The sequence below is a fragment of the Pteropus alecto genome, unplaced genomic scaffold, assembly GCF_000325575.1.
Source record: "Pteropus alecto unplaced genomic scaffold, ASM32557v1 scaffold25, whole genome shotgun sequence".
Taxonomy (NCBI): domain Eukaryota; kingdom Metazoa; phylum Chordata; class Mammalia; order Chiroptera; family Pteropodidae; genus Pteropus; species Pteropus alecto.
In genome coordinates, this window is record NW_006441955.1 from 51,931 (window position 1) to 79,456 (window position 27,526).

General features: G+C 34.9%; 1 protein-coding gene across 1 annotated transcript in view; it reads right to left on the minus strand.

Annotated features, from left to right (window-relative positions):
• Positions 1–27,526, minus strand: part of TESK2 (testis associated actin remodelling kinase 2) — a 107,513-nt gene that overhangs the window by 33,275 nt on the left and 46,712 nt on the right. The window contains exon 3 of the mRNA XM_006919127.3: positions 19,650–19,771. Within this exon, the coding sequence (XP_006919189.1) occupies positions 19,650–19,771 (122 nt within the window). The remainder of the gene's footprint in view (positions 1–19,649; positions 19,772–27,526) is intronic.

A 27,526-nucleotide genomic window follows, 5' to 3' on the forward strand; every position in this document is an offset into this window, starting at 1 on the left:
AAAAAAAAACTCTTCCAAATATGTAATAAAGAACCCAGTGGGAAAATAAGCAAAATATATGTATATAATTCACAAAAACATAATTATAAATGATTAATAAAAATATCAAAATGTGCTCAAATTTACTCATAATTAAAGAAATATACATTAAAACAAGGAGATATTGCTTTTTAAATCTATCAAATGAACAAAGATTAAGATTGATAATGTTCAGTGTTTTCTAGAAGGTAAGAAAACAGGAACAGTAAACACTGTTGAGTTCTTGGCACAACTTTTTCTAAGGATATAATTGATCATATCCAGCAAAAATTTTAAGTGCTCCAACAATTCCACTTCTAATAATTTATCCTACAAATACACTCAATTTGGGTGAGCAAAAATATATATAAAAGGACATCTACTTCATCAGTATATACGTATCTAAATACCCACCAGTAAAAGAGTGGTTAAGTATTTATGATATAGTCCTAGACTGAAATACTATATAGCTATTAAAAAGAATGAAGTAGATTTTTATGCACCGATATGGGAAGATACCCAAAACATACTATTAAATGAAAACATCGAGCTACAAATCCTATTGCTACAAAGCCCATTTGTGTAAAAAAGTTTGTATATTAATGAAAAATGTCTAGAAGCATTAATAACAAGTGGTACTGAGGGACTAAAGAGTGATTTTGTTTTTCAGTGTATACATTTGTTATATTTGAAGTTTTTTCAATTAACAGGTTATATTTACCTATAAAAATAATTTTTAAATAGAAACCATAAATCAAGGATTATGACTGATGATGATCATAAAGTGGGAGAAGATAAATGTCTGTCACAAAGCCAGTGACAATTGGGGTTTGGGTCGCCAGGAAGGAAGTCTCAACTAACAATACCCACAAGTCTCAAGCAAGTTCTAGTTTAGAAGAGCAAAGAAAAGGGAAGAGACTGACTACAAGTTGAGAGTGTAGGTATAGCAGTAACTATGCTGGAAAGATCCACAAAGTTTCATGAAGGCAGAGTCTGGGTCATATTCTTCCCTGTGATCTCAGCACCTAACAGTGCCTAGCAAATAGTATGCACATTCAGTAAATGATTGTTGAGTGAGAAGAAGCTGAGTGAGGGAGAATGCCTGGTCAGCTGTGATATAAAAGAAGAGTTTTAAAGACATCCTGCTTCAACCAAAATTACTAATGTGGATATTTCAGAGTTTTCTAATGAGATGGTTTCTGGACCACCGGTTTTTGTTAAGTGCATCCAGAGACTTTGGCTAGTTGAAACTTACCTCTGGTTTAGAAATAAATGGAAAGCAAAATAGTAGAGTGGTTAAAAGGGCTCTAAAGTTAGAGGGTGTGGGTTCAAATCCCACCTCCACCCTTTAATTGACAAGCATTAGTTTCCCTCTCTATAAAATAGGATAATAACCCTCATCACTCTTTTGTAACTTTCCTTACTGCAGAAGATTCAGAATTTTATTTATCTCTGCGTTTCTAGTCCCTAGTATAGCATCTGGCACACAGTAAGCAAGCTCTCAGTAAAGATCTGTTGAATGGCATGAATGATTTTTATGACCTGGAAACTTAAATTTAAGCTCCTCCCTGAGTTGAAGACTACTTACTGAAGATCATTCTTCCAGGATCAGCTAAAATTTCTTCTCTATAATAATCTCCTGGATGCCCTCATTTAGCATTCATCTTCTCTGCGCCTCCCCTCTCTTTCTCCTTTCTCTCCTCTCCACAAGTAATGCTAACACTTTTCGTCCTCCTTTTGAAAGACTGTTCATTAGCATAAGTGAAGTGGTTCTGGGTCTGGAGTCAAAACTGCTTGGATTTGAACCTTGGCTCAGCTACTTACTGATGACCTCTCTATATTTCAGTTTCTTCACATGCAAAATGGGATATTAATATTACCTAACCTATATGGTTATCGTGACGATGAAATGAGATAACGAGCTTCTGGAACATAATAAGCACTAGAAAATGTTATTCTTCTTCTTTTAACATTTCTGACTTCTCCAGACAGGAGTATAAGAGACGGTTTTAAGAGTACAGATCTCATCTAATTTTTTCTGTATACAGTATCCAAAACAATGTTTTGTACATAAGATACTAAGCAAGCACTTCTTGAATGAAAAAAAAAAAAATCATCAAATTAGCATCACAATGTAACTTCATTTTAGAAGAAAGAATACTTACAGGCAGGTTCAAGGCTAGAAAGCCACGAGGTACTTATTTTAGTCAAATATTTATATAGAAGCTAAGCAGGATAATTCTACTAGCAAAACAGTGGCTAAATTCTAAAGTAATGGGTCTCCTCGAAGCTGCAAAGACCTGGTTTGGGTGTAATATACCCTTGCTTCCCTTCCCCCCAGGTACATCGTCACCATGACCACATCATCTATAGAGGGATCATAGACAGCACATTCAGACAAGCACTGGCTTCGTAAGTTAGATTCTATCTGCCTTCTTCTCCGCCCCCTGTTCACATCACCACATCACAGTGGTGTCGCATAACTCTACTTCTATGTGAAGCTTTTCTGCCTGACCTCCTCAACCTCATTTCCTTTCTACTACCAACACATCCAAAATGGTGTCACAGAGCTGGCAAGCTGAGACAGGCATTAGCTTTATATTGAAAGAGGAGCTTGAACAGAGTTAATCATTCCAGTTGCTATAAATAGAATTTACTCTGAAGGGAACTATTACTCATCCTTAACAGAGAAGTGATATATGCCTAGAAAAGCATTTAATATTAACAGTAAGTTTTCACTAAAATTTTTATTGCCAATTATATCAAAATCTAAGGTGTGGATAAAATCTCAAATATTTTTTGGTATGAAACAAGACCTTAAAAAATTACATTGTGAAGGATTCTTATTCCCCACTACCACCACCCAAAATCATGCCAGCTAGAACTACTTAGCTCAAGAAGGGAGTACTTTCTTAATGCATGTGTTTGAGAGGGAGTGATTACTCAACTTTGTTATTTTTAGTTTCATATTACACACACATTCATGTTAAGAAGTAGGGAGGTTGCTTTTTTTTTTTAGATAAGCGCTTCCTAAATTTTAATGTACAAACAAATTGCCTAGGAATCATGTAAACTGCAGACTCCGATTCTATAGGGAGTAGGGGCTGAGAGTCTGAATTTCTAATAAGCTCCCAGGTGATGCTGATGCTGTTTGGTCCATGGGCTATATATTGAGTAGCAAGACTCAGTCTACAAAAAAGACAGCTGATCTCTAAAGTTAGTAAGACAGGAAACTCCCAATCCTGATACTACTAGTAGCCTTTGACCAGAGACTTAATTTACCTCAGTCTTTCCTGTAGCATGACTTACTATTCCCCATAAAATGTCATTACTATGCTTTTCCACAACTTCGCCTTTTTTCAGACTGTTCTCACTGGCTAAAATGCACTTCCCCACTCATTTCCAAATAGATTCCACTCATCCTCAAAGCCCAGGTCAAATACTTCCTTTCCCACGAACAAATGTGGCTCCCCCCTGAACTAACAGGCTTTTGAACTACCAAGGCACTTCATCTACACCACTGTCCTATAGTGTCATCATCTCCTACCTTTAACTAGGTTTTATAACATGTCTTATATGTACTCTACTAGACCTTAAGCTTCTTAACAGTATTCTCTTGCCTGGCATATAATAGTATATAAACATTGCTATAAATTTAAAATACAACTCTGACCACTCAAAAATTATTGAGAGCCTACCATGTGCCAGACATTGGTAATGATTATAATAATTGTGATAACAACTAACTCTTAAAGATCACTTACTATGCAAGCATTATTCTAAGCACTTTACATTATATTCATTTAATCCTCACAACAACCCAATGAAGTAGCACTTTCATTATCCGAATCATATGCATAAAGAAACAGGCTCATAGAAATTAAGTAACTTGCCCAAAGTCATACCGCTAAAAAGTGACAGAACCAGCAGTCAAATCTAAACAGTGGGTTCCAAAGTCTGTGCTCTTAATCACAGTGTTACATTACCTCTTGATATGGTTATAAAAAAAGATATAAAAATGAACAAAGATGTCCACATCCTAATCACCAAATTCCTTAGCATGTTATTCAAGAGTCTGGATGATCTGACCCAAACCTCTCTTACCTTATCTCCTATTACATCCAACTGCATTCTCTGTTTTAGTTATATAACCTGTCACTCCTAAATATGGCCTGGATTCCCCCACTTCTATATTGTTGCTAGAATGAGGTTACCTGAAATCCATTTTTCAAACCTCTACCAATTCTTAAAAACTCAGTTCAAGAATATCTCCAAATAACAGCAGCAGCAGCAGTACCACCAGCACCACCACCAGGCATTTTTATACCATTTAGTGTGCCAGGCACTACCACATATCCAGTCATTTAATTTTTAAAATAGCCCTTTGAGGACGGTTATAATAATTCCTATCTCAGAGACATCATTTCAAATATTTCCCTAATCTTTCTAATCAAAGTTAATCTCTCTCTTCTCTCTACACTCATATCACTCTATATAAATCTTACTATATAAGATTTGTAACCCTTACTAGGCCTCCTGCTCTTCTACATCAAGTTTTATCTTTGTCTGTTTCTTCCACTAAATTAAAGGGTTCTTGAGGACAGGGATGTTACATGTGGAAGAGAATGGCTACTTGTTCACTAAATTGCTTCCCTTTCCTCCTAACATAAACTACATTCCCCTGAAGTAGACTACATGTCTATAATAGTTGATTAAGACCATAACACTGAGTTCTAGTCAGTGGTACAGAGGCAGAAATGATTATGTTATTTCTGGGCCTGTCTTATAAAAATCTCAACACTATCCTCTCCATTTTATTCCCTCATCTGCCAGCAGATAGAGGAGATCCAATGGAGCAATCTAAGGCCCTGTCCCTGGTTAAAAAAAAAAACTCCCCCTTTACCTCCACCCAATATGCATTGGACTGGGACATAAATAAGAAACAAGCTTTTAAGCCAACAAGACTTTAAGTTGTTTACTAGAGTAGTTAGCCCACCTGGATTAAATACACCACGTAGTTTTGTGTCTCTATATATACCTAAAACACTGCCTTGTTCATAGTTAATGTTCAGTAAATACTTAGTGAATTCAATTAAAAGTTACAATTCTTATTCCAGGACAGGACTTTTCCTAAGCCTACTATTAGCCAGCAGTCTCCAAAATAGGAAATGAGCAAGATTATCTATTGAAGTATGGGAACAAAATTAGAATTTTTACTTATATTATTTTTTATATAAAAAAGAAAAATTGGGGGGGAGGGTGGCTCCATAGTGTAGTGGTTAGCACGTCTGCTTTGCATGCAGAAGGTCCTGGGTTTGCGCCCTAGGTAGAGCCATGGACCATACCCCGGGTGCACCAGGCCCCAGGTGCACATCGTGAGCATGTGGGAGGGGACGCCTCGCCTTCAGAGATCCAATTCTTTAGGGGAAACAGCAACATCCATGGGTCAGAGGTAGAAGTAAGGGAGAGGGTGGAATTAAAGAGGGGAAAAAAATTTTGAGTTTTACTAATATTTAACATGGGTTAATAGTAGCACCTGGAGATGTGCTCAAAAATGTTTTCCTAATGGTAGGCAAAAGATGTCCAAAGATATCCATGTCCTAATCCCCAGAATTCATGAGTATGTTATGTTATGTTATATGGCAAAGGGAACAACTTAAAATTGCAGATGAAATTAAGGTTGTTAATCCACTGGCTTTAAAACAGGAAGATTATCCTGGATTATGAAGGTGAGTCCAATGTAATCACAATGGTCCTCAAAGGAGGAAGAGGGAGGCAGAAGAATCAGTGTCAGAGGGATACAACAGTAAACAGACTAAATCAGTCATTGTTAGCTTTCAAGTTACGAAGAGGGTTACAAGCCAAAGAATGCAAGCAACTGCTGGAAACTGAAAAAAGTCAGGAAACAGATTCTCCCCTAGAACCTCCCAAAAGGAACACAGCCCTCCCAATACCTTGATGTTAGCCCAGTAAGACACAAATCAGACTTCTGACCTATAGAACTGTAAAATAATAATTTTGTGTTCTTTTAAGCCAGTAGGTCTATGGTAATTTGTTGTGACAGCCGCAGAAAATTAATAATAGATACATAATCAAAAAAAATTATGGGTCACTATCCTACGTCATAATGTTCACCGATCTAGAATAGACTTTGGGCTCTGACTCCTAAGCAAGCATAAGGAAAATAATATTATTATGTTCCTTGGTGGCATTTACATCCAGTCAATTTATTGAGCTCACAGTTCTGTATAAAGCTCAGAACTAAACATTAAGTTTAAATGTTGTCCTTTCTCAAAAGTTGATTACCTAAACAGAAGAGGGAGAGATGTGACAGTGGTCTAAAACACATCTAGCTCTCCTCATTCTGGAAGAAAAAAAAACATTGACACTACTGTTAGATTTGAACCACCTCAATACTGCGTAACAGGACCTAGTAAGAATTCTGTGGCCATTATTTCAAAGCTGTCAAGGAAATTATTATTTATTGCTCACCTACAATATATCTAGAAACTGTGCTAAGTGTTTTATACATATTACCTGAGATAAAATTACCCCCATCTTATCATCTAGGAAAATGAAGTTCAGAGCATTTAAACAACTTGACAAAGGTTAAAGAAGGGACTAGAATCTGGATCTGTTTGGTTGCAAAGCCCATGTTTTTTTTTCTGACAATGGGTATGGAAGAAAAAAGGCCACGGTTCAATAATAACTTCATTTCTGATTCATAAAAAAGAACTGACTATGTAAAACAATGAAAATCTAACTGGTTTGCTTTACAAGCCTTTCTACTGCCAACCTTAAGCAATAGCATCACACATATTGTAGGAGTTCTTCTGATCTGTACTGGTTTTTCCAGAAAAATGTCTGACTCCAAAGTTATGGTAAAAGAAACAATTAAGAAGCCTGAAATAAACCTATAATAGAATATTAAAATATGAGCATGATTTTTATATTAATAGGCTTTCTAAAAGGCTTATATCTTAGACCTACTTAGAATGGTTTATTTTACCTTAAAAAGTTTTTCCATAAGTTTTGATATATTTTTATCTGATTTCCTCCCATAATTTTAGAAGGAAAGGTCCTGCAATATACTCCACCAGATTCCACTAAGCTTTAACATGTGGCACTAAAAGGAACTGCTTTGCATTTCACTCTAAAATAAAGCAAAGATACCATCACTCTCTTAGACTAGAAAAACTTACCAATTACCAAAAAGGAGAAGAGAGGGCAATGGCTCAGATCTCAAGTCCCAAAAGAACTATGAATCTAGACCCATAAAAAAAGCAATAATATCCTTGGGTAAGGCTTGCTGCAGTTCAAATGTGTGTTAGAGATATTACATCACAGAAAACTGGTTGTGCTAGGTTCTAAATATGAGGACTCATAGGGAAAACTCAGCTGAGCAGACATTAACCACCAGGTGACACTAAACAGAGCCTTGCATCAGGTGACACTAAACAGAGCTGGTTCAGTCTGGCTTTCTCTTTTCTGTCTCTGGTTTTTATAGTTCAATATTAAGATAGCTAACGGCAGAATAAACATTGCTTAGCAATCACTAGATCATGTCAGTAGCACTACAGATAATAACAAGAGGACCAATCAAGTTCATGGTCTAATTTTACCTTTTTAAAAAATATAACAATGCAAAAATCTAAAAAGTTAAAATTAGATCTGCTTGCTTATAAATATTAAACCAGTTTAATAAATACAAAAATATTCTAGATTTCTGAGAGAAAAATATCCTCTATCTCAAGTAACTGAAAGTAAACTGAGACTAAGAATGAGTTCACTCTCTAAGTATTTTCTTTATTTCACAGAAAATTTTAAACCTCATTGCTCAAAACTACCATGCAAGTAGCAAAATACAAAGTCTCCTGACAAAGGCAGAGCTATTAATAGATATATGCAGTGATTTTAAATGTTCTCAAAAGGCGTTTACAAGAAACTAACATCCAGAAACCCAAGTATCTAGATTGTCTCCCCAAGCACTGAAAAAGTTTCCTCCTTCTTCCCAAATTTATCCTTTATTCTAACATTACTCATAAACTCACACCAAAATAGCAAAATATAAACACAAACTTCAATTTATGTGAGAATACTTCTGAAACAACAACGCTCTCACAATGATTTATTTCTTCTCCCTCTCACGAAGTAGAATAAATGTATAAAGGAAAAAGAATGATTCAATCTAACAAACATGTATCAAGAAATTACTATACGCAAGATTTGTGCTCTCCATAGATAAAGAGAACACTTAACCTTTTTTTTACTGTCCGTCACATATATTTTAAGCACAGTGCCAGACAAAGAGTTAAGATTAAGTGGGGGCTATAGAAAATAAACATGATGGTCTTTTCTTCAAGGAGTTCACAGACAAATAGTAATAATGATGGATAACATTTATTGTGCATTTACGATGTGTCAGACACTGTTCTAAGTAACTTTTACATGGATAATTTTGATTAACTCTTACAAAAAAATTATGTGGTAGGAACTATTAACTCATTTTGCATTAAAAAAAACTGAAGAGATTAAGTGGCTTGCCAAAGGTCACACAACTAGCAAGTGGCAGAGTCAATACTGAATCCTTAACTTAAGCTTTATGCTATACAGCCTCAATACATGATGCTTCAGATCATTATGATATTAATAAAACAATTAAAAAAATAAGTTAAGATTTAATGCATTACACTGTGATAATAAGTTCCTTATGCACATTATTTCATTTAATTTTCTCTGGTTTGGAAGTACTATTATTACTCTCTGCTACACAGATAAGAAAACTGAAGTTACAGAGGTTACGTAATTTACCTAAGGTCTCCCAACTACTAAGAAACATGACTATGCTGAACCTCTCCTCTAAATTCCAGACTTGTTTATCCAACTTCTAACTTGATTATCTCCTGATATTCCATTCCCAAAACCTGTTCCCCAGTGTAGTTGCTGGCAATTCAATTCTCCCAGTTGTTCAAGTCAAAAACCTAGGAGTCATCCTTGACTCTTCCTTCCTTTGTGCTATTATTCCAGACCCAATCCATTAGGAAATCTCATTGCCTCTACTTGCAAAAATATCCAGAATCCAACTACTTTTTCTCCACCTTCACTGCTACCACACAGTCCAAGCCACAATCAGCAATCTCTAAATTACTGCAGTAACTTCCTAACTTAATTTTCATCAGTTATACACTTACATAGCTTCAAATAGGTATATAATGAAAAATAATAGTCCCCTGGCCTGCTTGCACTACCATTGAATCCTACTCTCCAGAGAGAACCACATTCAACTCTTCAAGCTGTTTCTTCTATTTACCATTATATTCTAACATACTGATACTGCTATTTCCGACCTTCTACTAACTTTCCAAAATGGAGGCTGAGGATTCAACTTTCTTAAATTACCTCCCGTCCAATATTGTTATGAGACAATTTTGGGTAAAATCAATATTCCAGAGAAACAAATCAAAATTCGGCATTTATATTATTATAACTGATTATAATCACTATTAAGCCAAGTAGTGTATTATATTTTATTTCTTGCACAATTTTTTTGTTTTGCTTAATTTTTAATTTGCTTAGTGATTACATGCCAAACCATCAATTCTTCCCAAAGCCTCCAACAGAATTGTAAAATTCTTCTGAATATGAATTCTACCCTGCCAAAAACATCTGGAAATCTATAAATTCTTTCCTTAAACTCCCTTCCTCAACATCTCTTCTGGAGCTCTTGATCCTGCTCCAGATTGGACTGTTTATTCTCTAGACTATTGCCCAGCAGTCACCTTGGAATTTACTACCATCTTTCTACCTCTTTCTTTCTAGATCTTACGACTTTCTTTTTATTTTATTGTTTTGTTCACCTCCTTGTTTTGATCAATCCAGGAAGTCTCCAGTAGCTTCATAAGAAAAGGTACATGAGAGGCAAAATTTTCAAAACCTAGCATGCCTGAAAATGTTTTTATTCAATCCTCATGCTTGACTGGATAGTCTGGATGGATATAGAATTCTAAGTAGGAAACAATTTTCTCTCAGAAAGCACTGTTTTATTGGTCTGGCTTTCCAGAGCTGGTGTTGAGAAGTTTAATATAATTTTAATTTTCTCAATCACTTGTATGAGATTTGTTTTGTTTTGTTATCCTCTGTGAAGTGCTTAGAATCTTATTTTTATTACCTATATTCTAAAACTTCATAATAATATGCTGTGGAGTGAGTCTTTTCTCATTCATTGTGCTGAGCACTTAGTTGGCCCTTTCAATCTGGAACTTCATGCCTTTCAGTTCTAGAAAATGCTTCTGTATTAATCAAAAAGAGACTTCCTAGATTGATCATTTAATTTGCTTATCTTTTCTCTCGTATTTTCCATCTTTGATTTTTCCCTGTTAATGGATAATTTCCTCAACTTTATCTCCTTGATCTTCTATTCAAATGGTTTTATAACATTTTTTAATTTCCAAGAATCTTTGAGAATCTTTGTAGTTTTCTAATTATTCCTATTTTATAGTATACTACTCTTGTTTCACAGATACATTATCTTCTCTATCTCCCATAAGTAAAGAATTATAAGGTTTTTTTTGGTGGTTACTTTTTCAAGTTTTATTTTACCTAGGGCTACTCAATTTCTCCAAATCCACCAATTTCCTGGCAGGTGGTGAGGGTGAGGGTGGGATGGGAATGATTCCTGCCTGCCTGAGAGCCAGATGATAGAAGAGGACTAGAAGTATCAATAGCCTCACTATTCAGTAGGTAATCTATCCATTCATCTCTCTCTTCTCAGTATTCCTTCTCTATCTTCTCTCAAGTTAGATGCTTACCTAGCATGAAGCACTGCTGATTCAATTTTTCTCAAAAAAATAAAAGTCATCTTGTCAGGGTAGATGAGAGTTAACTTATTAGTTGCAATGAATGGCGATGGTGACTTACAGGCCCAGCTTCCCCTTTAAAAGACTTAAAATAGTCCTCTGTTTTCAGCCCAAGCCTGACACCCACCTTTAGTTTCTGAGCTTTTTAGGTTTCTGTAATGCAAACTGGCTTGCTTCTAATTGGTATCCATTTCTATAGATACTGTTCTATAGGCACTGGAAATACAATAATGAACAAGATAAAGTTCTACTCTCAGGGAGCTCATCCTATACTGAAGGCTACAAACAATAAGTAAATAAATGAATAAACAAGATATTTTCAGAAATGACACAAGCTATGAAGACAAAGCAGAGTGAAAAGATACATAGTGATGTGGATGGCTATTTTAAATAGGCTAGCCAACAAAGATCTCTCTGAAGAGGGGCTATCTCAGCAGAAGCATGCCATATGATTCTGGGATAAAGACATTATAGGAAAAGGGAAAAGTAAGTACAAAGATCCTAAAGTGGGAAAAAGGTTGGTGTATTTGAGAAACAAAAAAGCCAATAAGGAAGATTAAAATGGTGTAATATAAAGGAAGAGTGATCAGAAAGAAGGTCCAAGAAGCAGGTAGGTCAAATCATTTCAGGCCTTGTACGTCAAAGCCCAGAGTTTGGATTTTATTTGAAGGGTGACAAAAAGTCATAGAAGGAAATTCAGCTGGGGTCGGTGGGGCGGGTGAGAGGGGAGGATATGGTATGATCTGATTTATCATTTTAAAGTTCCATCTGGCTAGATGGGAATCTAGGAGATCAATTAAAAGGGTGGAGTTAGGATGGTGGCTGTGGAGGTGATAAGAAGTAGTCAGACTTAGGACATATTTTAAAAATAATGCTGAACCACTTGATGGTTTAAAATAGGGTATAAAGAAGTGATAACAATAATGACTCCTAGATTTTGGCCTAAGTAACAGATAAATGATGGTTCCATTTGCTGAGATGGGAGTGGTCTAGAAGGGAAAAATTGGGGGTGGGGTAGAAAAATGATCAATAGTAGTCCATAATAGGTACTCAATAAATGGTGGTCATTGTTTATATTAAAAATCATCTTCTATTATATATAAATTATATCTCGATTAAAATAAATTTTTAAAAAATCATCTACTTTACTACCCACAAACAATGATATAAATATTACTGAAGCTTATTCTATATTTTATCTTACAAAATTTTCTGGTTATACGAAATTGAAACAGACTCAAGTCCTAAGTCCTTATACCTTCTATTTTGGCACACAGAAAAGAAAAGAAATGTTAAGACTTCCTTACAAATATGCTAGCATTACAAAATTTGTGTTGAGGGCTATATTGAGACTCATCTAGCTACTAAGATTACAGATAAAATCAGAAAGATCCACTTTACTCCATCATTTTTTTCAATTTCCAATATCATTTATTTTTCCTAGAATCTGGATACAATTAACTGTAGTGAGACAATGCTCAATACTATGTAAGCCTCATTTTAGATTCTTTAAAATATCTCAGTATCTATAAATGTGAGAATTCACATTCCAGTAATTAGAAAACTAAAATTTGACATAACAAACTTAATATTGATGTAACTGCACAAAATTTTATATGCACCATGTAGACCTTAATATTATAGAATTTGGCCTTTCTAAACTTGCTTACACATAAACAAAGTTACTCTTTGGTTATCTGTCCTAATCAATGAATTGTTGCACCAACAGACCTCCTCTCATAGCTTTTTATCATGTAAACAGATGAGTCTTCTCCTTAAGACAAAGTGAAAAAACCTAAAGTTCCCACCCAGAAAACACATTAACCCAGAACTATCAAATTCTAAAGTTTCAGTAGATGTAACACCAGAAAGGTTATAGGCAACTCTTAGTGAACTCTTTTATCTAAGTAGTACTATAGGAAGTTACAGTGTGGTCCAAAAGAACACAGGTTTCTCATTAAACTTTGTTTTAATGTGTCTCAAAATTCTGTGACAGATTTTTGGTCAAGTTGTTTACATTATAAAGTACTGACTTTAAAAACTAATAACTTAAAAACTGCCACACGAAGAAAATCGAATGGTCCACAAAATATTCTCCTTTCCTTCTGAAGGTTTTATGATGCATTGCAATCATTAACTAGTATTTTACTATTAAGGCCAATTGAGACAAACAGTTCTGAGATCGTTGTTCTACCAGTGATTAAGACTGGGGTGGTAGGTACTGGGGATAATATTCATTTAGTCTTCTTTGCTTTCTAGGCAGACTTGGTGACTGTGCCAGCTCCAGCTGCCTTTTTGTCAACTGCTTTGATGATACCCAGAGTTAACTGTCAGTTTCATAGAGGGGTATCACCAATAGCAAAACGGCCCAGGGGAGGAGGATAGTTAGAAGCTCTGAACACACATGGGCTTGCCAGGTACCATATCAATGATGGCAGCATCACCGGATTTCAAAAACTTTAGGCCATCTTCCAGCTTTTTCCCAGAATGAAGATCAATCTTCTCCTTCAGCTCACGAGCCTGCCCATTCTTAGAGGTACCTGCTTCAAATTCACCAATACCAGCAGCAACAATAGAGCGGCACTGTCAGTCTGTGATATGCCTGTAATCATGTTTTTCATTAAGTCTCTGTGTCTTAGGGCATCAATGATAAGTCACATAATACTTGCTGGTCTCAAATTTCCACAAGGAAATATCAGTGGTGATAGCATGCTCATGTTCAGCTTTCAGTTTATCCAAGACCCAGGCATACCAGAAGGAGCCCTTTCCCATCTCAGCAGCCACTTTCTCAAGTGTTTTGATGGTTCTTTTGTCGATATCATCACATTTGTAGATCAGATGGCTAGTAGTAGTAGTAGATTTACCCAAATCTATATGTCTGATGATGACACATTGATATGAATCTTTTCCTTTCCCATTTTGGCTTAGATTTAGTGGTGGTTTTGACAACGCCTGTGTTCTGGCGGCAAACTCACTGTGAAAAAGCTAATCCGTCATTTTTAAACACTTCCCATTTATTTTGTAACACACACGCACGCACCTCTGAGATAATATATTTTTTATACCTGATCATTTAAAAATTATTCAACAATAATTCAATGTGATTTCTAACCGATGACCTGGTCCATTCCCCTAGTTAAAAAGGAGAAACCAAAGCCCAGGGATCAAATAACTTGTCCAAGAGAACACAAATTGGAAATCATGGAGTTAAGTGCATAAGAGGAATAGTGGAAGATACAGCTGGAAAAACAGATCAAACCTTAACTGTCAGTCTAAAGAATTTTTGACTCAATTCTGAAATCAATGGTAGCCACAAAAGTTTTTAAAGAAAGAAGCTATACAATTAGAGCTGTGTATCAGTAATAATGAAGGCAAGGAGGGGAGGTTAAGAGGGAAAATAATTCATTCCAGGCAAAAGTGAAGAGGGCTGAACTGACAGATGTATAAGGGAAGAAACAGATGCAAAAGGCTTTGAAGATTTAGAATCAAGAGTTTAGCTTCTGATCCAAAGCAAGAAATAAAAGGAATAACTAAAGATGATTTGGGGATGTTCAGAATGGATAACTGGAAAGATAGCTATCTTAATAACTGAGATTAGGAAAATATCCTGCCATCCTGCCATATCCTCATAGCATTAGCTGATACTAGTCTGTTTCCTAGAGGTACAGTTTGCTTCCTAAGGAGACTGTCTGGGAGACAATAGCCCTCTACTTCTCTTATATTCACCATGATATTACCTAGCACAAGGCTGGACTGAGTATGAATAGTTCCAAGTAAATATTTGGAGAATTGAAAGCATATTCTCCATTTTAACAAAATGTCAATCATACTGTTGCAAATAGATTTTGAAGGAGAGCTAAAATGATTCTGAACAAAAACTAGTAGATAGGAAAATAAGTTCCAAATGTGGCCTAAAAAAAAAAAAAAAAAAAAAAAAAAAAAAAAAAGCATGAGAATGAAATGAGGAGTCTATAAAAAAAATATTAAATTTCTCAGAGTATGAAGAATAACAAAGAGGTATGAGAACAAGTCTTGGTACAGGTCCTCAGAAAGGCCATTGGGGAGTAGAAGTGAGCAGGGCACGGAATTGGGTTACAGATCTTAAGCACAAGACTTCCTGGCATAAACAACCTTATTCACAAGGGGCCCAGACAATCAGTCCCTGCACTCAACAAAGCACTTTATTGTTCCTTTTTTTAACTGATAACCTAGAGCAACTAATGATAAAACAACCAATCTTAACTGTATCCATGTATTAAAAAAATATATACAAACAAACAAAATATACATACCTATTGCCTCTATGACTTACGAGGCCCACTCTTTTCCTTCCAACTAGAAATCTTAGGAGAGAGAAAGATAAAAGGAAAAGAGGAAGTAGGGAGATTAGGGTTAAGAAAAGGAGAGAAAACTGTGAAGTTCAGCTTACTCACTCCTGCTGGGCACAAAATAGCTGTGCCAGCAGAGGACCAAGGCGTGCCTAAAGGAATAGATGCCTTGCATCTCCCATGTCATGCACATAGCCTTCTTTTCCATATAGACTTTCCAAATCACTAATACAATGATTTTAAACTTTTTCTTTGTTTACAAGCAGGAGACCCTTTCTTCAAAACTCTTATACAACAGTTCAATATAAAACAAAAAAAAAGTGGAGGTGGCTCTGGCTGGATAAAGAGAAGGGAACTGAAAACCTCATCTGCTGAGCAACCTCCCTCCTGCGGTCAGTCCCAAGGAGGCATCTCTGTGAAAATTGTAGGGTTCCAAGAGGTGGATTCTTCCCAATTTAAATCTAATAATCTCAATTTGAGGGAAAACTTTGGTTCATACTTCTGCTTCAGCTTCTGCACTTATAAAAGAGAGCTTAAAATATTTACTGTTTTGAAAACAGACTGTGAGCCATGCTAACAGTCACAAAAATTTTTAAATATTAAAAAAAAAAAGTTTTAGTAAATTTCTAAGACAACTAGAAAAGTATTTATGAAATAAAAATACTAAGAATTTTTAGAAGATAACACAGTTGTGTTCAGTTGGATATTTAAGGTGTCCTAGGGAAGTATAATAAATGTTTCTTCTGCTATAGTTAGAACTCCAATGAGTAATGAAAGCCAAGAGGACTCTGTTTGCTCTAGGCCACTAGTAAGATAATTTCCTTTTGTTGTATTCAAAATATACAATGGAATTGAAGACATAAAAACATAAAAGTTATGAACAATAAGAAGCTTCTTTTAAAAAGTAAACCACTTCCAGGCTTTTAACTGCAGTATATTTGAGACAGATGGCTTATGCAGAACAAAGAGTCACCATCCAAGTGTAAACCCACCATGGTTAACAATAATTACAATAATTTTCATGTATTATATAGTTGTGGATTATAACAAGTCCATGTGCTTTATACACATTCTCTCATTTGTTGGCTTATTGTGAAGATCAAGATAGTGTTAACACTATCTTTTCTATATTAGAAAATTTAGCTGAGAACAAAAAATATTACTTCTTGTAAGTTAAAAGGGAGGGATGTGTCATTCCTGAACAACAGGACCAAAAAGAGATAGGCCAAGAAACTCAAGGAGACATCATAACAGGAATGGAATCATCACAACACATTTCTAAGCTGGAACACACATACATGTATTTTGTGAAATAAGATCAAAGATGTAGGTGGACTCCAGCCCAGTAATGTCCAATACAGTAGCCACTAACTTCATGTGGTAATTTAAATCAAATCAAATAAAAAATTCAGTGCCTTGTTCATTCCAGCCACATTTCAGTGCTCATTAGCCGTATATGGATATTGGATAGCACAGATAAACATTTCCATCACTGCAGAAAGTTCTTCTCAACAGCCTTGGTCTAGCAGAAACCCCTTGAATGTATTAAAAACAGTGGCAGGCACGCCACAAATGTTTGGTGAGTGAATGAATGATAAAAGACAGGCTTCAAAGGGCCATTTAAAGCGTTAGCCAGCGGAAAAGAAACTAATAAGAAGAGCTAACATGGAATACTTACCACGAGCCAGGTGATATTCTAGGTGCTTTGTATGTGCTATTTAATTAATCCTCAATAACAACTCTCTGATGTATTTACTGTCATTACCCTCATTTTATAGGCAGGAAAACTAAGGATCAGAGGTTACACAACTTTCTCAAGATCCAGGATTTAAATCCAGGCATCTCGATCTAGAATCGAGAGCCTTCATTTCTGATCATTATACTATACTGTACTACTCTATTATATAACAACTATATTTTTTAAAGTTTGCTGTGATGGAGTAAAATTATTTAAAGTCAATCTTCCGATGCATTCACCAGTCAAGTTCACAGTGAAGAGAGTAAGAAAAGAAATAGTGACATAAAAAAAGTTGGCAGGAAATATACCAGTGTTAATACTAGTTTGATCCCTAGGTGCTGAGATTAAGGGCAGTTTTTATTTGTATTTATTTATTTATTTTTGCTAACTCTACTTTCTATAGGTTTCATAGCAATGATATATCACTTCTATGATAGTAACAAAAACAATAAAAATGTTTTTTAAGGAAGATGAAAATAAGATGAGCTTAAAAATTCTAAAGCAGAATATTAAATCAAGCTTCCTCCATCTCACTCTCAAACATTTAGTCTCCCAACGCTAAACCATTTCTCTGTTTGCCATCCATTACTCTCTGTCGAGCTAGTCCCTGGTCAGAATTCAATATACAGGACATTAAATATAATTTTCCTGGCTTCATGTAAAGCATTTCCAAATAATTTGGCTCAATTCTACCTTTCTACCTTTATCTACCAATACCATCCTATCAAATCCTCAGTTATTCTAGGAAAAGCATGGTAGAAGACTCTAGGCCTCAGAGTCACAGGCCTTAGCCAACACATAATCTCTTGGCCTCAGTTCTCTCAATGGAGAATACCTGTGAAAATTAAATCTTTAAATAGGTAAAGCATCCATCATACAACAAGCCTTCAATAAATGGTTTCTCATTATTGGTATTATTAGCCAAATGGGAGTTTTATTCATTGAGTCTTTAAAAAACTTTGTACTTTTAACCTCTGCTTTATTGCTTTTTATTTACTATTTTGCTCCTTTGCTCTGAGTTTCTTCCCTATCTTCTAAAGTCCTATTAAAATTCAAGTTCCAGTTAGAGTCAACCTCCTCCAAAAAAAGTTCCCTAACTCTACCAACCTAATATGATCTCTCGCTCCTTTGCACTTCTATAGCACTTAGAGTTTGCTCTACTCCAAGTGGTTGTCTCCCAGCCGATTTTATTAGTTCTCTTTTCATGTATGTAAGTCCTAGATCCCCAATTAGAGTGTGAATTCCTTGCTAGCAGACATTCCATTTTATATATACCTTTATACCTTTCTGATGTCTGACACATCACCAAAAATATGTTATTTGATCTGTGGACTGGGGAGAGAATCATCATAATAAAAATACATGCTGAACATTTTCATAGTGGACTAGGAAGCCAATCATTCTATATAAAGACAGAAGTTTCAAGTAAGCATTATAATCTAATTCCATAATTTACTACTGCTGACCAAAGATGTAAAGCATATTTAAGCTATATGATTTCTCTCTAGTCCAATATAAATATTAGCAATAAATGACCCTAGGTAAATAGAACTTTTAACTTTTCAAAATGTCTTATTCATAAGCCCTACTTAAATATATATTGACTTAAATTGTCTTATTTGGTTTTGCAGGAGTTCAGAACAAGTTACCCCAAGATGTGCCTCTGTGGTATGCAGATTATTTTGAGCTAAAGGAACCTAGACCCTGCAGGCTCAAGGGAAACTTCTTCCTCCCACCCCCATACCTTTAACTACCTAGAAGAATTTGAATTAGGGGCCTTGCCCATAATAAGAGATTATCAGAGATAAGCTTTTATTGACCTATCTATATGGCAGGGCAAACTACTAATTACTGAACATTTGCTCTTCTTATCACCCCTGCAATGACCCACTGAAGCCCCAAAGTGCCTTACCTCATCCTTAGCTCAGAATGTCATATATACTTCATTTTGCTTTTCTGTCTCTGAACTCCCATGTATGTGAGGGACTTTGATTCTTCCATATATGCAGGGTCCTCATGAGTAAATATGTAATTAAATTTGGTTATTTTCTCTTGTTAATCTGTCTCATGTAGATTTAATTATTAGATCAGCTGAAAGAACCTAGGAGAGCAAAGGAAAGTTTCTTCTCCCTCATAGTTTCATTTGGAAATATACTCACCTCAGTAAAAAAAAACAAGACAGAGTGAAGAAGATTCAGATGCTGATTACTAGAAAGTGATAATTATGTAAACTTATTATATATAAAAATAATCCTCTTTTAAAAAGGTAAACTATGTCACCTAAAGTGAGTACTGAAAGTTAAGGCTAGTCTGAGGCATAGCTGAATTTTTAATTTTCATTCACTGATTTAATTATTAAGCAATTAAATTATTAAGCAATTAAAAATTAAATACTGTATAAAGACTAAAATCTTTTCTCTTTGATAAATTACCAGTTCAACAATAGGAAACAACAGTTCTGATGAGTTGCTACTAAGAGTAAAGCAATTTGAGGGACAGAAGGAAGTTGTTTTACTAAATGCAGTCAATTACCAGAAAATTATGTCTCAATAGGTAGAAAAAGACCTACATACAGCACAGCTAATCTCCAGCAAGACTGAGTCAGCAGAAAATTCCAAATCCCTCTTTTTAGCTTAATGCTATTCTAAGAAGCCTCCAACGATGTTTCATCTTTCTCACTGATCCCCAGAAGGACAAAAAAGCCATTACCTAAGGATGTTGGGATGGGAGAGTCTATTCATGAGCTGCACTTCCTTCAGCATGTTTGCCCGGTTACTGCTCAGCGTGTTCATCTTAAGAGCCATCACCTGACCAGAAGCTCGGTGGCACACCTGGAAAATAGAACAAGAAAAGAGGCTCAAGGGCAGCAGCTATACAAAGTCTCCACATATGAAACATGCCAAGGTATTTTAGTGCCAGTTTAGATAAAATAGACAGGGTAGGTGACGTTCTTATATAAACTCTGATTACATTAGGGCCTCATTTTCATTAATGAAGATGAATTTATTCTATCCAAGAGCAAAATTGTTTCACATTAAGCTGACCAGAAAAAAAACTGTTAATAACATCTCAAGAAATCATGTCCTTTTTTTCTTTTATATCTTAGGAAAAAAATGAGAGAAATTTATTAGGCTGGTTCCTCATGGCCAACATTGCTGAATCTTAGGACACTAAAAGGAAAAGGTCCCTTTTGTGGAATTTTAAGTGTGCAGAGAAAAGATATATGCAGAAGCCTTATATTACACTTAAGGAACAATAAAACCATCTTTATAGGACACTAAAGACACATCCTCAAAATCTCCCCTAAGCACCATAAAATACATATCCAAAAAAAAAAAAAAAAGCATTTTATGTTAAATATAGAAAGAATTCAGGGAACTGTTCAAAGCTAAAGTTGTAGTAACCCAACCTAAGGTATTTTATAATCATTTAAACACACTCAGGTCAGATACAAAACACATGGGCCACACCACTCACACTATTACTAATATGTACAGAGGAAAGTCCACTACTAAAGAATTCATCCTCTATAAAATTCAATCTATTTTACATGTAAAAATATTATTTTATAATTTCAATTCACACTCCACAGGTTTCAAAAACTACAATACTGGTAAGAAAATTAACTGTTTTCACCCTCTAAATGTGGTTTCAGTAGTAGCAAAATAAGACCACCAGAGAAAATAGTTTGTCTTACCCAAAAAAAGCCTAATTATTCACTGAAATGTGTGGTTCCTACTGAGAAATTATGAATAAGGCAGCAGAAAACTGAAGTACCAAAGACTTCATTACTTTCTGGTTAAAAAAAATTATTTCAGATCTTGTACAACAGGGACTTACTATGCAAAAATATCATCATCTTATGGACTTCAAGAGTATTATTTCAGAATATTATACTTGACCAAGTGGAAATTCCAGTAGATAACATGACAATCTACTTAACTCTTTAATCTCCAGAAACTCCTTGAAATGACAATATCCCATATATTCACATATCTACTAATACAAGACAGATATCACAGCTTCAAAGAACCAACGTTTCAGAATGGCCAGACAGAAGAAGGGGGAGGAGGAAGGAAAACACTAAGCCACAGGAACCCTGATCAGAAAAACTGATGCAAAACATTGGCTCTTTCCCCTCTTCAAGATCACTTAGTGAGATTTGGAATCCAAATCTCTTCCTGGTGCATCAATGATTCCGTTGTCATGTACCTCGTGATTGATAAAAGAGAAGTGGCTTTCCTTTTCAGATCCTGCATGGATAAGTTAAAAGAGACATTTACATACAAAGAACACACTGTATTTTTCCAACTCTATTACAGAAGATATCTGTGTTTTAATAAGGGCTCTCCATTCTGAAAGTCCCTCTTTTTTCCATCATCTAAAAACTGACTAAAAATCACTGACTTTTTAACAAAAAGTCTGCTTTTAAGAAAGTTTGATGTTAAAGCAATGTGTGAAATATAGAAATAAACAATCTGTGTTTCAAACTAACCAGAAAAAAATCCTACTTCCTTAAACAAATGGACAAGATGATGCATATGTTCATAATTCACTGTATTTTGTCTTTCGCCTGCATAAAATATTCTTCTCTTTTCTTCTAGCTCCTCAAATTCTACTTATCTTTCAAGCCACACTCAAATATCCCCTCCTTGCTGAAGCCTTCCTTGACTCTCTCTGGAAACTATTTGTGGCTTCCTTCTTTATACTACCTCAGAACAACATTCAAAACACCAATATACCACTTGTCACATAGTTTTGTACATAAATATCTCCTTACTAGACTATAAAGCATCTTGAGACCAGGAAGTATATCGTATTCATCTTTGTCTTGCAGTGCCTAGAAGCCATGGAACATCATAAGGCCCAGTAAGAACAACAGCAACAACAGTGACATGATACTTCTAATATAATTTCTAAGGGCCAGTGAATCATTTGTTTATCCAGGTGATCTCTTTGGGGTGGGGGTTGGGGGTAAGAGTACTTTTCTTTCTTTTTCATTTTTTTGGTGGCAGAGGTTGAAGGAATGATGTAACCAGAAAAGTAGCATAAGATTTGGCCAAAATTTTCTGCAGTTTACCATCTAGAAAGGGACAAACAGTAAGCTATATGGTTAGTCAGATTAGAAAGAGAAGAATCAAAGTACAGCACTAGAAGTATTTACATAATGTTGATGGAATGGGCACTTAGGGGAAAACTCCATAGGACTTCAGTGCAACTTCAAGTATTAATAGATTTGGATAGATTTTTTTTTAAAGTACAGAATAGACTACAGATGATAAAGTAAGAAAAAAGTACCATTAAATGTAGAAGGCCACAAAATATGGGAAACCTGCCTAAATGCAAGGGGATATTCATTTCAAGTTATCAAAGCCACAGAAATGAATTAGCCCTCAAATCTACTTAGATTTTCAGAGTAAAGAAAAAAGTCTATTTCTGCTTAAGTTTGTCTTCTAAACATAGATCATTGTACTACTAATAAAAGAATTCTTAAGAAACTGATATTTTTAAATATGTTTAAAGGTAAGACCTCAAAAAATTAAAAATAAAATTGCCATCTGACTTAGCAATTCTTCTTCTGGGTATATACACAAAAGAATTCAAAGCAGGGTGTCAAAAAAATATTTGTACATCCATGGTCATAGCAGCATTATTCACAACAGCCAAAAGGTAGGAGCAACCTAAGTGTCCAACCACAGATGGATGGATAAACAAAATGTAGTATATGCCTACAATGGAAGTCTATTCAGCCTTAAAAAGGAAGGAAATTCTGACACAATATGGATGAAACTTGAATATGCTAAGTAAAATAAGCCACTCACAAAATACAAATACTATATGATTCCATTTATATGAGGTACCTAGGATAGTCAAATTCACACAGCCAGAATGCAGAATGGTTATTGACAGGGTTTGTGGGAAAGGGGAGGAATTTGGAGTTAATGGGTACAGAGTTTCAGCTCTGCACAATGAAAGAGCTCTGGAGATTGGTAGCACAATAATATGAACTGAATTGTACATTTAAAAATGGTTAAGATAGTAAAATTTATGTTATGTATATTTTACCACAATTAGAAGGAAGGTAGGAAAAAGAGAAGAGAAAAAAAAACCAAAGAAAAGAAAATTACCAAGGTAAGAAAATTTCTACCTCTCCTTGACTTTTAAACTTATCTGATGCTACCACAGGATCTCTAAATCTGCTTTCCAAAGAAGAGCATAGCAGAGTGGTACAGTGCTGGAGCTCTGGAGACAAGCAAACTGAATCAAAGTTTTAACTTAAATTATTAGTATGACTACTCTTTGAAATCTTCTGTTGCAAAATGAGAATAATAGTCTCTATCTCAGAGAATTGTTATGGAAGATAAAATAATGCTATAATAAACAAGATAATATATATAAATTACTTAACATAGTGGTTGACACATAGTAAGCATTCAATAGATTGTTTTTAATAAAATCAAGAAACTATATGCTCATAAGAATTTAGCATAGCAGGTGAGTTTGAAATGACATAGAAAATACATATAGTAATTTTAAGTAAAAACAACAATATTCAATTTGTATATGCCCCCAAGATTACTTATTACAAAGGGAAAAACGTACCTTTACAATGGAGAGATCTGGTGGCTAGCACCTTAACCAAGGGGTTGTATTTAGCATTACCAAAAGTGAAACATCTGACATTATCAACCTTCTGATAACTTGCTGAAATGTTTAACTCGAGTCTAATTATAAGAAAACAACTAGACCAATCCAGAATGTCTAAAAGACAACTGTACACTACTCTTCAAATAAACAAAATATGTGATAACATTCTAGATTAAAGAAGATTAACAGATATAATCACTGAAATGAAATCAAGGTATAAGACCATGATTGGATTCTGGGTCAAAAAAGCTATAAAAGACATTTTGGAAACAAATAAGGAAATCTTAATAGAGACTATATGTGATCTTACTGAATTAAGGTTAATTGTCTAAGGTATAAATAATGATACTATGGCCCTGTAGGAGAATGTAGTCTTGGAAGATACATATAAGTTGAGAATCTCTTCTCTAGCACAGTGCCTAGCATTTAGTAGCTGACTGCTCAAAAAATGGTTGCTGAATTTATATGGTTAACTTGATTTAGAAAGCTTATTTCTAGAGAGGAAGAAATACATAAACCTCTGACCAGTTCTGAGAAATAGTAAGGAGAGAAATAACATAAGGACAACAACATAAGAACTGTCACAAAGCAATTAATCATAAAGTTAACTATTAAAAGAGTGACTTAGGACTTCCAGTCAAGGAATCATGGTGAGTGTACAATAACTATACAGTAAGCTGGGATAGCAATATTAAATTAGGCAAATAGAGTTTAAAACAGTAGTCTTCAACAGAAGCTATACCACCTCCCTTTGGAGGTGTTTTTAAGGTTTTCAGGTGAAATATTTTAGGAATAGCAGTGATTGGAGGCAGGAGTGTTGCCAGTCACATATGTTAGACATCCTGCAAGGTACAGTGTAGTACTGCACAAGGAAACCTGGTTCCATGTGCTATATGAAATTCTTAAGTCTTGCCAGACATTCAGGTAAATGAAGAACATATTTATCATCACCTGAGCTTGGATTCTAACTCCATTTTACATAAAAACAAAGTCATCTTGCATGAATTTAATATATACTAAATTTTCTAGGAAAATTGGTCAGCATTTCAAAAAATCAGACAACCAATGGCAACACTGCTTCTGGTATCTGAATATCAATTCAACACCTACGTATATATCAGAATCCATTTATAGTTTTTATAGTGAGTTATTTCATAGTTGTTTCAAAATATCAAATATAAATATATTTTTGCTCTGCTCACAAATATTCAATGTGCCTACTCTCCCAATTTTTTTCCCTAATGAAACAATGAATTACTCAAGATTAAATGAATATTTTACAAAGAAACACTCTGACAAAATTGGCAAAGATATATCATAACCTCCTTGTTTTCTCTGCATCAATCTGTAATTTGTCTTGGAATGCTATATCTGTTTCAATTGAAGTTACTTCTCTCTAAAAAAATATCACATACAAAAAAATCTGGTATGTTATTACATTTTTATTATAATATCCATTGGTATCACTTCTCTTTTTCTTCTTGCATGGAGTGGCTTCTAATTGTCTTCTCTAAAATCTAAAACTAGTTATTTATAAGAGGATCAAAGCATCTGACTACTCACTTCATTACATCCTCTAGAAGAATCAGGCCCAAAAATCTGCATACTAAAATCTTTATTTTTACTAATTTAATTTTCTTTTACTTTACATTTATCATAGAGTTAGAATATCATGGTGATGTTTTATAATTATGAGCAATAGTAACTTAAGTTACCTATCAATTTCATTTCAGTGTAGTTGTTATGTTTTAAAAAAAACTGTTATAGCTTTGATAGTGCCAAAAGCAAAGGAAGCCCCAGTCTCTCCCAAAGCTGAAGCCAAAGCAAAAGCTTTCGAGACCAAGAAAGCAGTGCTGAAAAGCTTACACAGCCACAGCAAAAATAGATCTACACATTACCCACCTTCTGACAGCCCAAGGGACTGCAGCTCTGAAGGTAGCCCAAATATCTTCAGAAGAGCGCCCCCAGCAGAAACAAGCTTTACCACTATGCCATCACCAACTTCCTTCTGACTATTGAGTCAGCCATGATGAAGATAGACGACAACAACACATTTGTGTTCATTGTGGAAGTCAAGGACTGTTAACAAGCACCAGATCAAACAGGCTGTGAAGAAGCTCTACGAAACTGACGTAGCCAAGGTCAAAATCTGATCAGGCCTGATGGAGAGAAGGCGGCGTATGTTCAACTGGCTGCTGAGTATGATGCTTTGGATGCTGCCAACAAAAGTAGGATCATTTAAACTGAGTCTAGCTGGTTAATTTTAAATATAAAAATTTCTTCAACATAAAAATTGTTATAACAGCAATAATATACATAACATTGATAGCACTTGCTACATAATACATTCTCCTGGGTAACTACTTTATATATATTAACTCGTTTAATCCTCAAAATGATTCTGTGAGGTAGGTATTAATATCTCCCATTTTATAGCTATGGAAACTGAGGCACAAAGAGATTAAATGACTTAAGATCATACAACTAGTAAAAGACAGAGCCAGAATTTGAACCCGGGTAATGCAAAGAACATTGGGCCTGATAGGGCTGAGAACAACTGATCAAAAGAAAAAAGTACTATGTGCACATTACATAATAATTATTCTGCCAAGATATAATAACCATTTATATGTATATAACAATATAGCCTGACAAGGCAAATTTGATAAAACCTACCTCTCAGGGAGTAAAATCTCAAGCAGACAAGAAATGAGTATAGATATAGTACATTTTAATAAAAACATGTCTGATCTAACCTGTCCCAACAAAGATAGGTTTTGTTTATTTTTTTCAAGTATTCATAAAAAATTTTTCAGAATGCACAGGTACTACAAAATAAAGGAATTCTCAAAAAATTTCAAAGAATCAGTGTGGTTCAAAAACCACATTCCTACACCACTATGAAATAAAATTAGAAATTAACAATAAAAAAAATCATTAAAAACAAGTATAGTAGATAATACTAATTGTCTCCCCCCTTTTCTTGACTAAGGGAACCCCAATTAGATGGCAATGTTTGCAGTTAAAAGCATTCAATTTGGCAATCTTCCTTGCTGCTAGGGTGGTAACAGTCCTAGTAAAGAGATTAAGTGGGAATTACTAGGTGGGAATTCTGGGAATGCTACTGTTTTTCTAGTGAAATTATCCTTTATCCTTTCCCTTTTTATAGACGAAAACAAAGATGTGGTGCTTGCATCAAAAGCAGCTATCTTTAACCAAAAGGACAAAAGCAACACACTACAGACAAAGGAAGCTAGAAAACTGGATTGTTGGTGACTTATTCAAGCAGTTGCACAGCACAAGAATTTCTCAAGATTTTTTGAGAAAAATTAATCTCTTATTTGAACAAGCCAGTGTTCAGGTTTCTGCAACATACAGCCAAAGATAATCCTAACTGATTTGCAAAAGATTAAAAGTAAATCAGAGTTCAACTAAAGATGTTAGAAAACAAGAATGTAAAATAATAAAGATAAAAGCAAAATTTAATGAAATAAACAAACAATAGAGTTTCAACAAACCAAAAATTGATTTGGGGGAGAAAAAAAACTAATAAAATAAAAAAAGCAAGTCTGAATCAAGAAAAAAAAGATCTTTAATTTTCTAGTCCCTGCCTATCCTTCTAGACTCATCACAGGTTTGCCAGTTCTTTACATGTACCCTCCAGATTTGAAACAAAATCAATCTCTCATTTTCAAAATATTCCACACTCACATTACTCTGTGCCTCCACACATGCTTTTCCTCCTGCCTGAAATGCCCTTTTCCTACTTGTCTACCAGACAATCTCTCTTCTTCAAGAAAACTCAAGGGTGACCTCCTCTGGGAAGCCTTCTCTGACCCCTTCAAATAAGGTTTGTACTGGTGCCCAGTATTATATATTCCTTAGCACTTCATGCATACTTTCACACACTTAGCAACTCTGTATTGAGCAATTTTAGG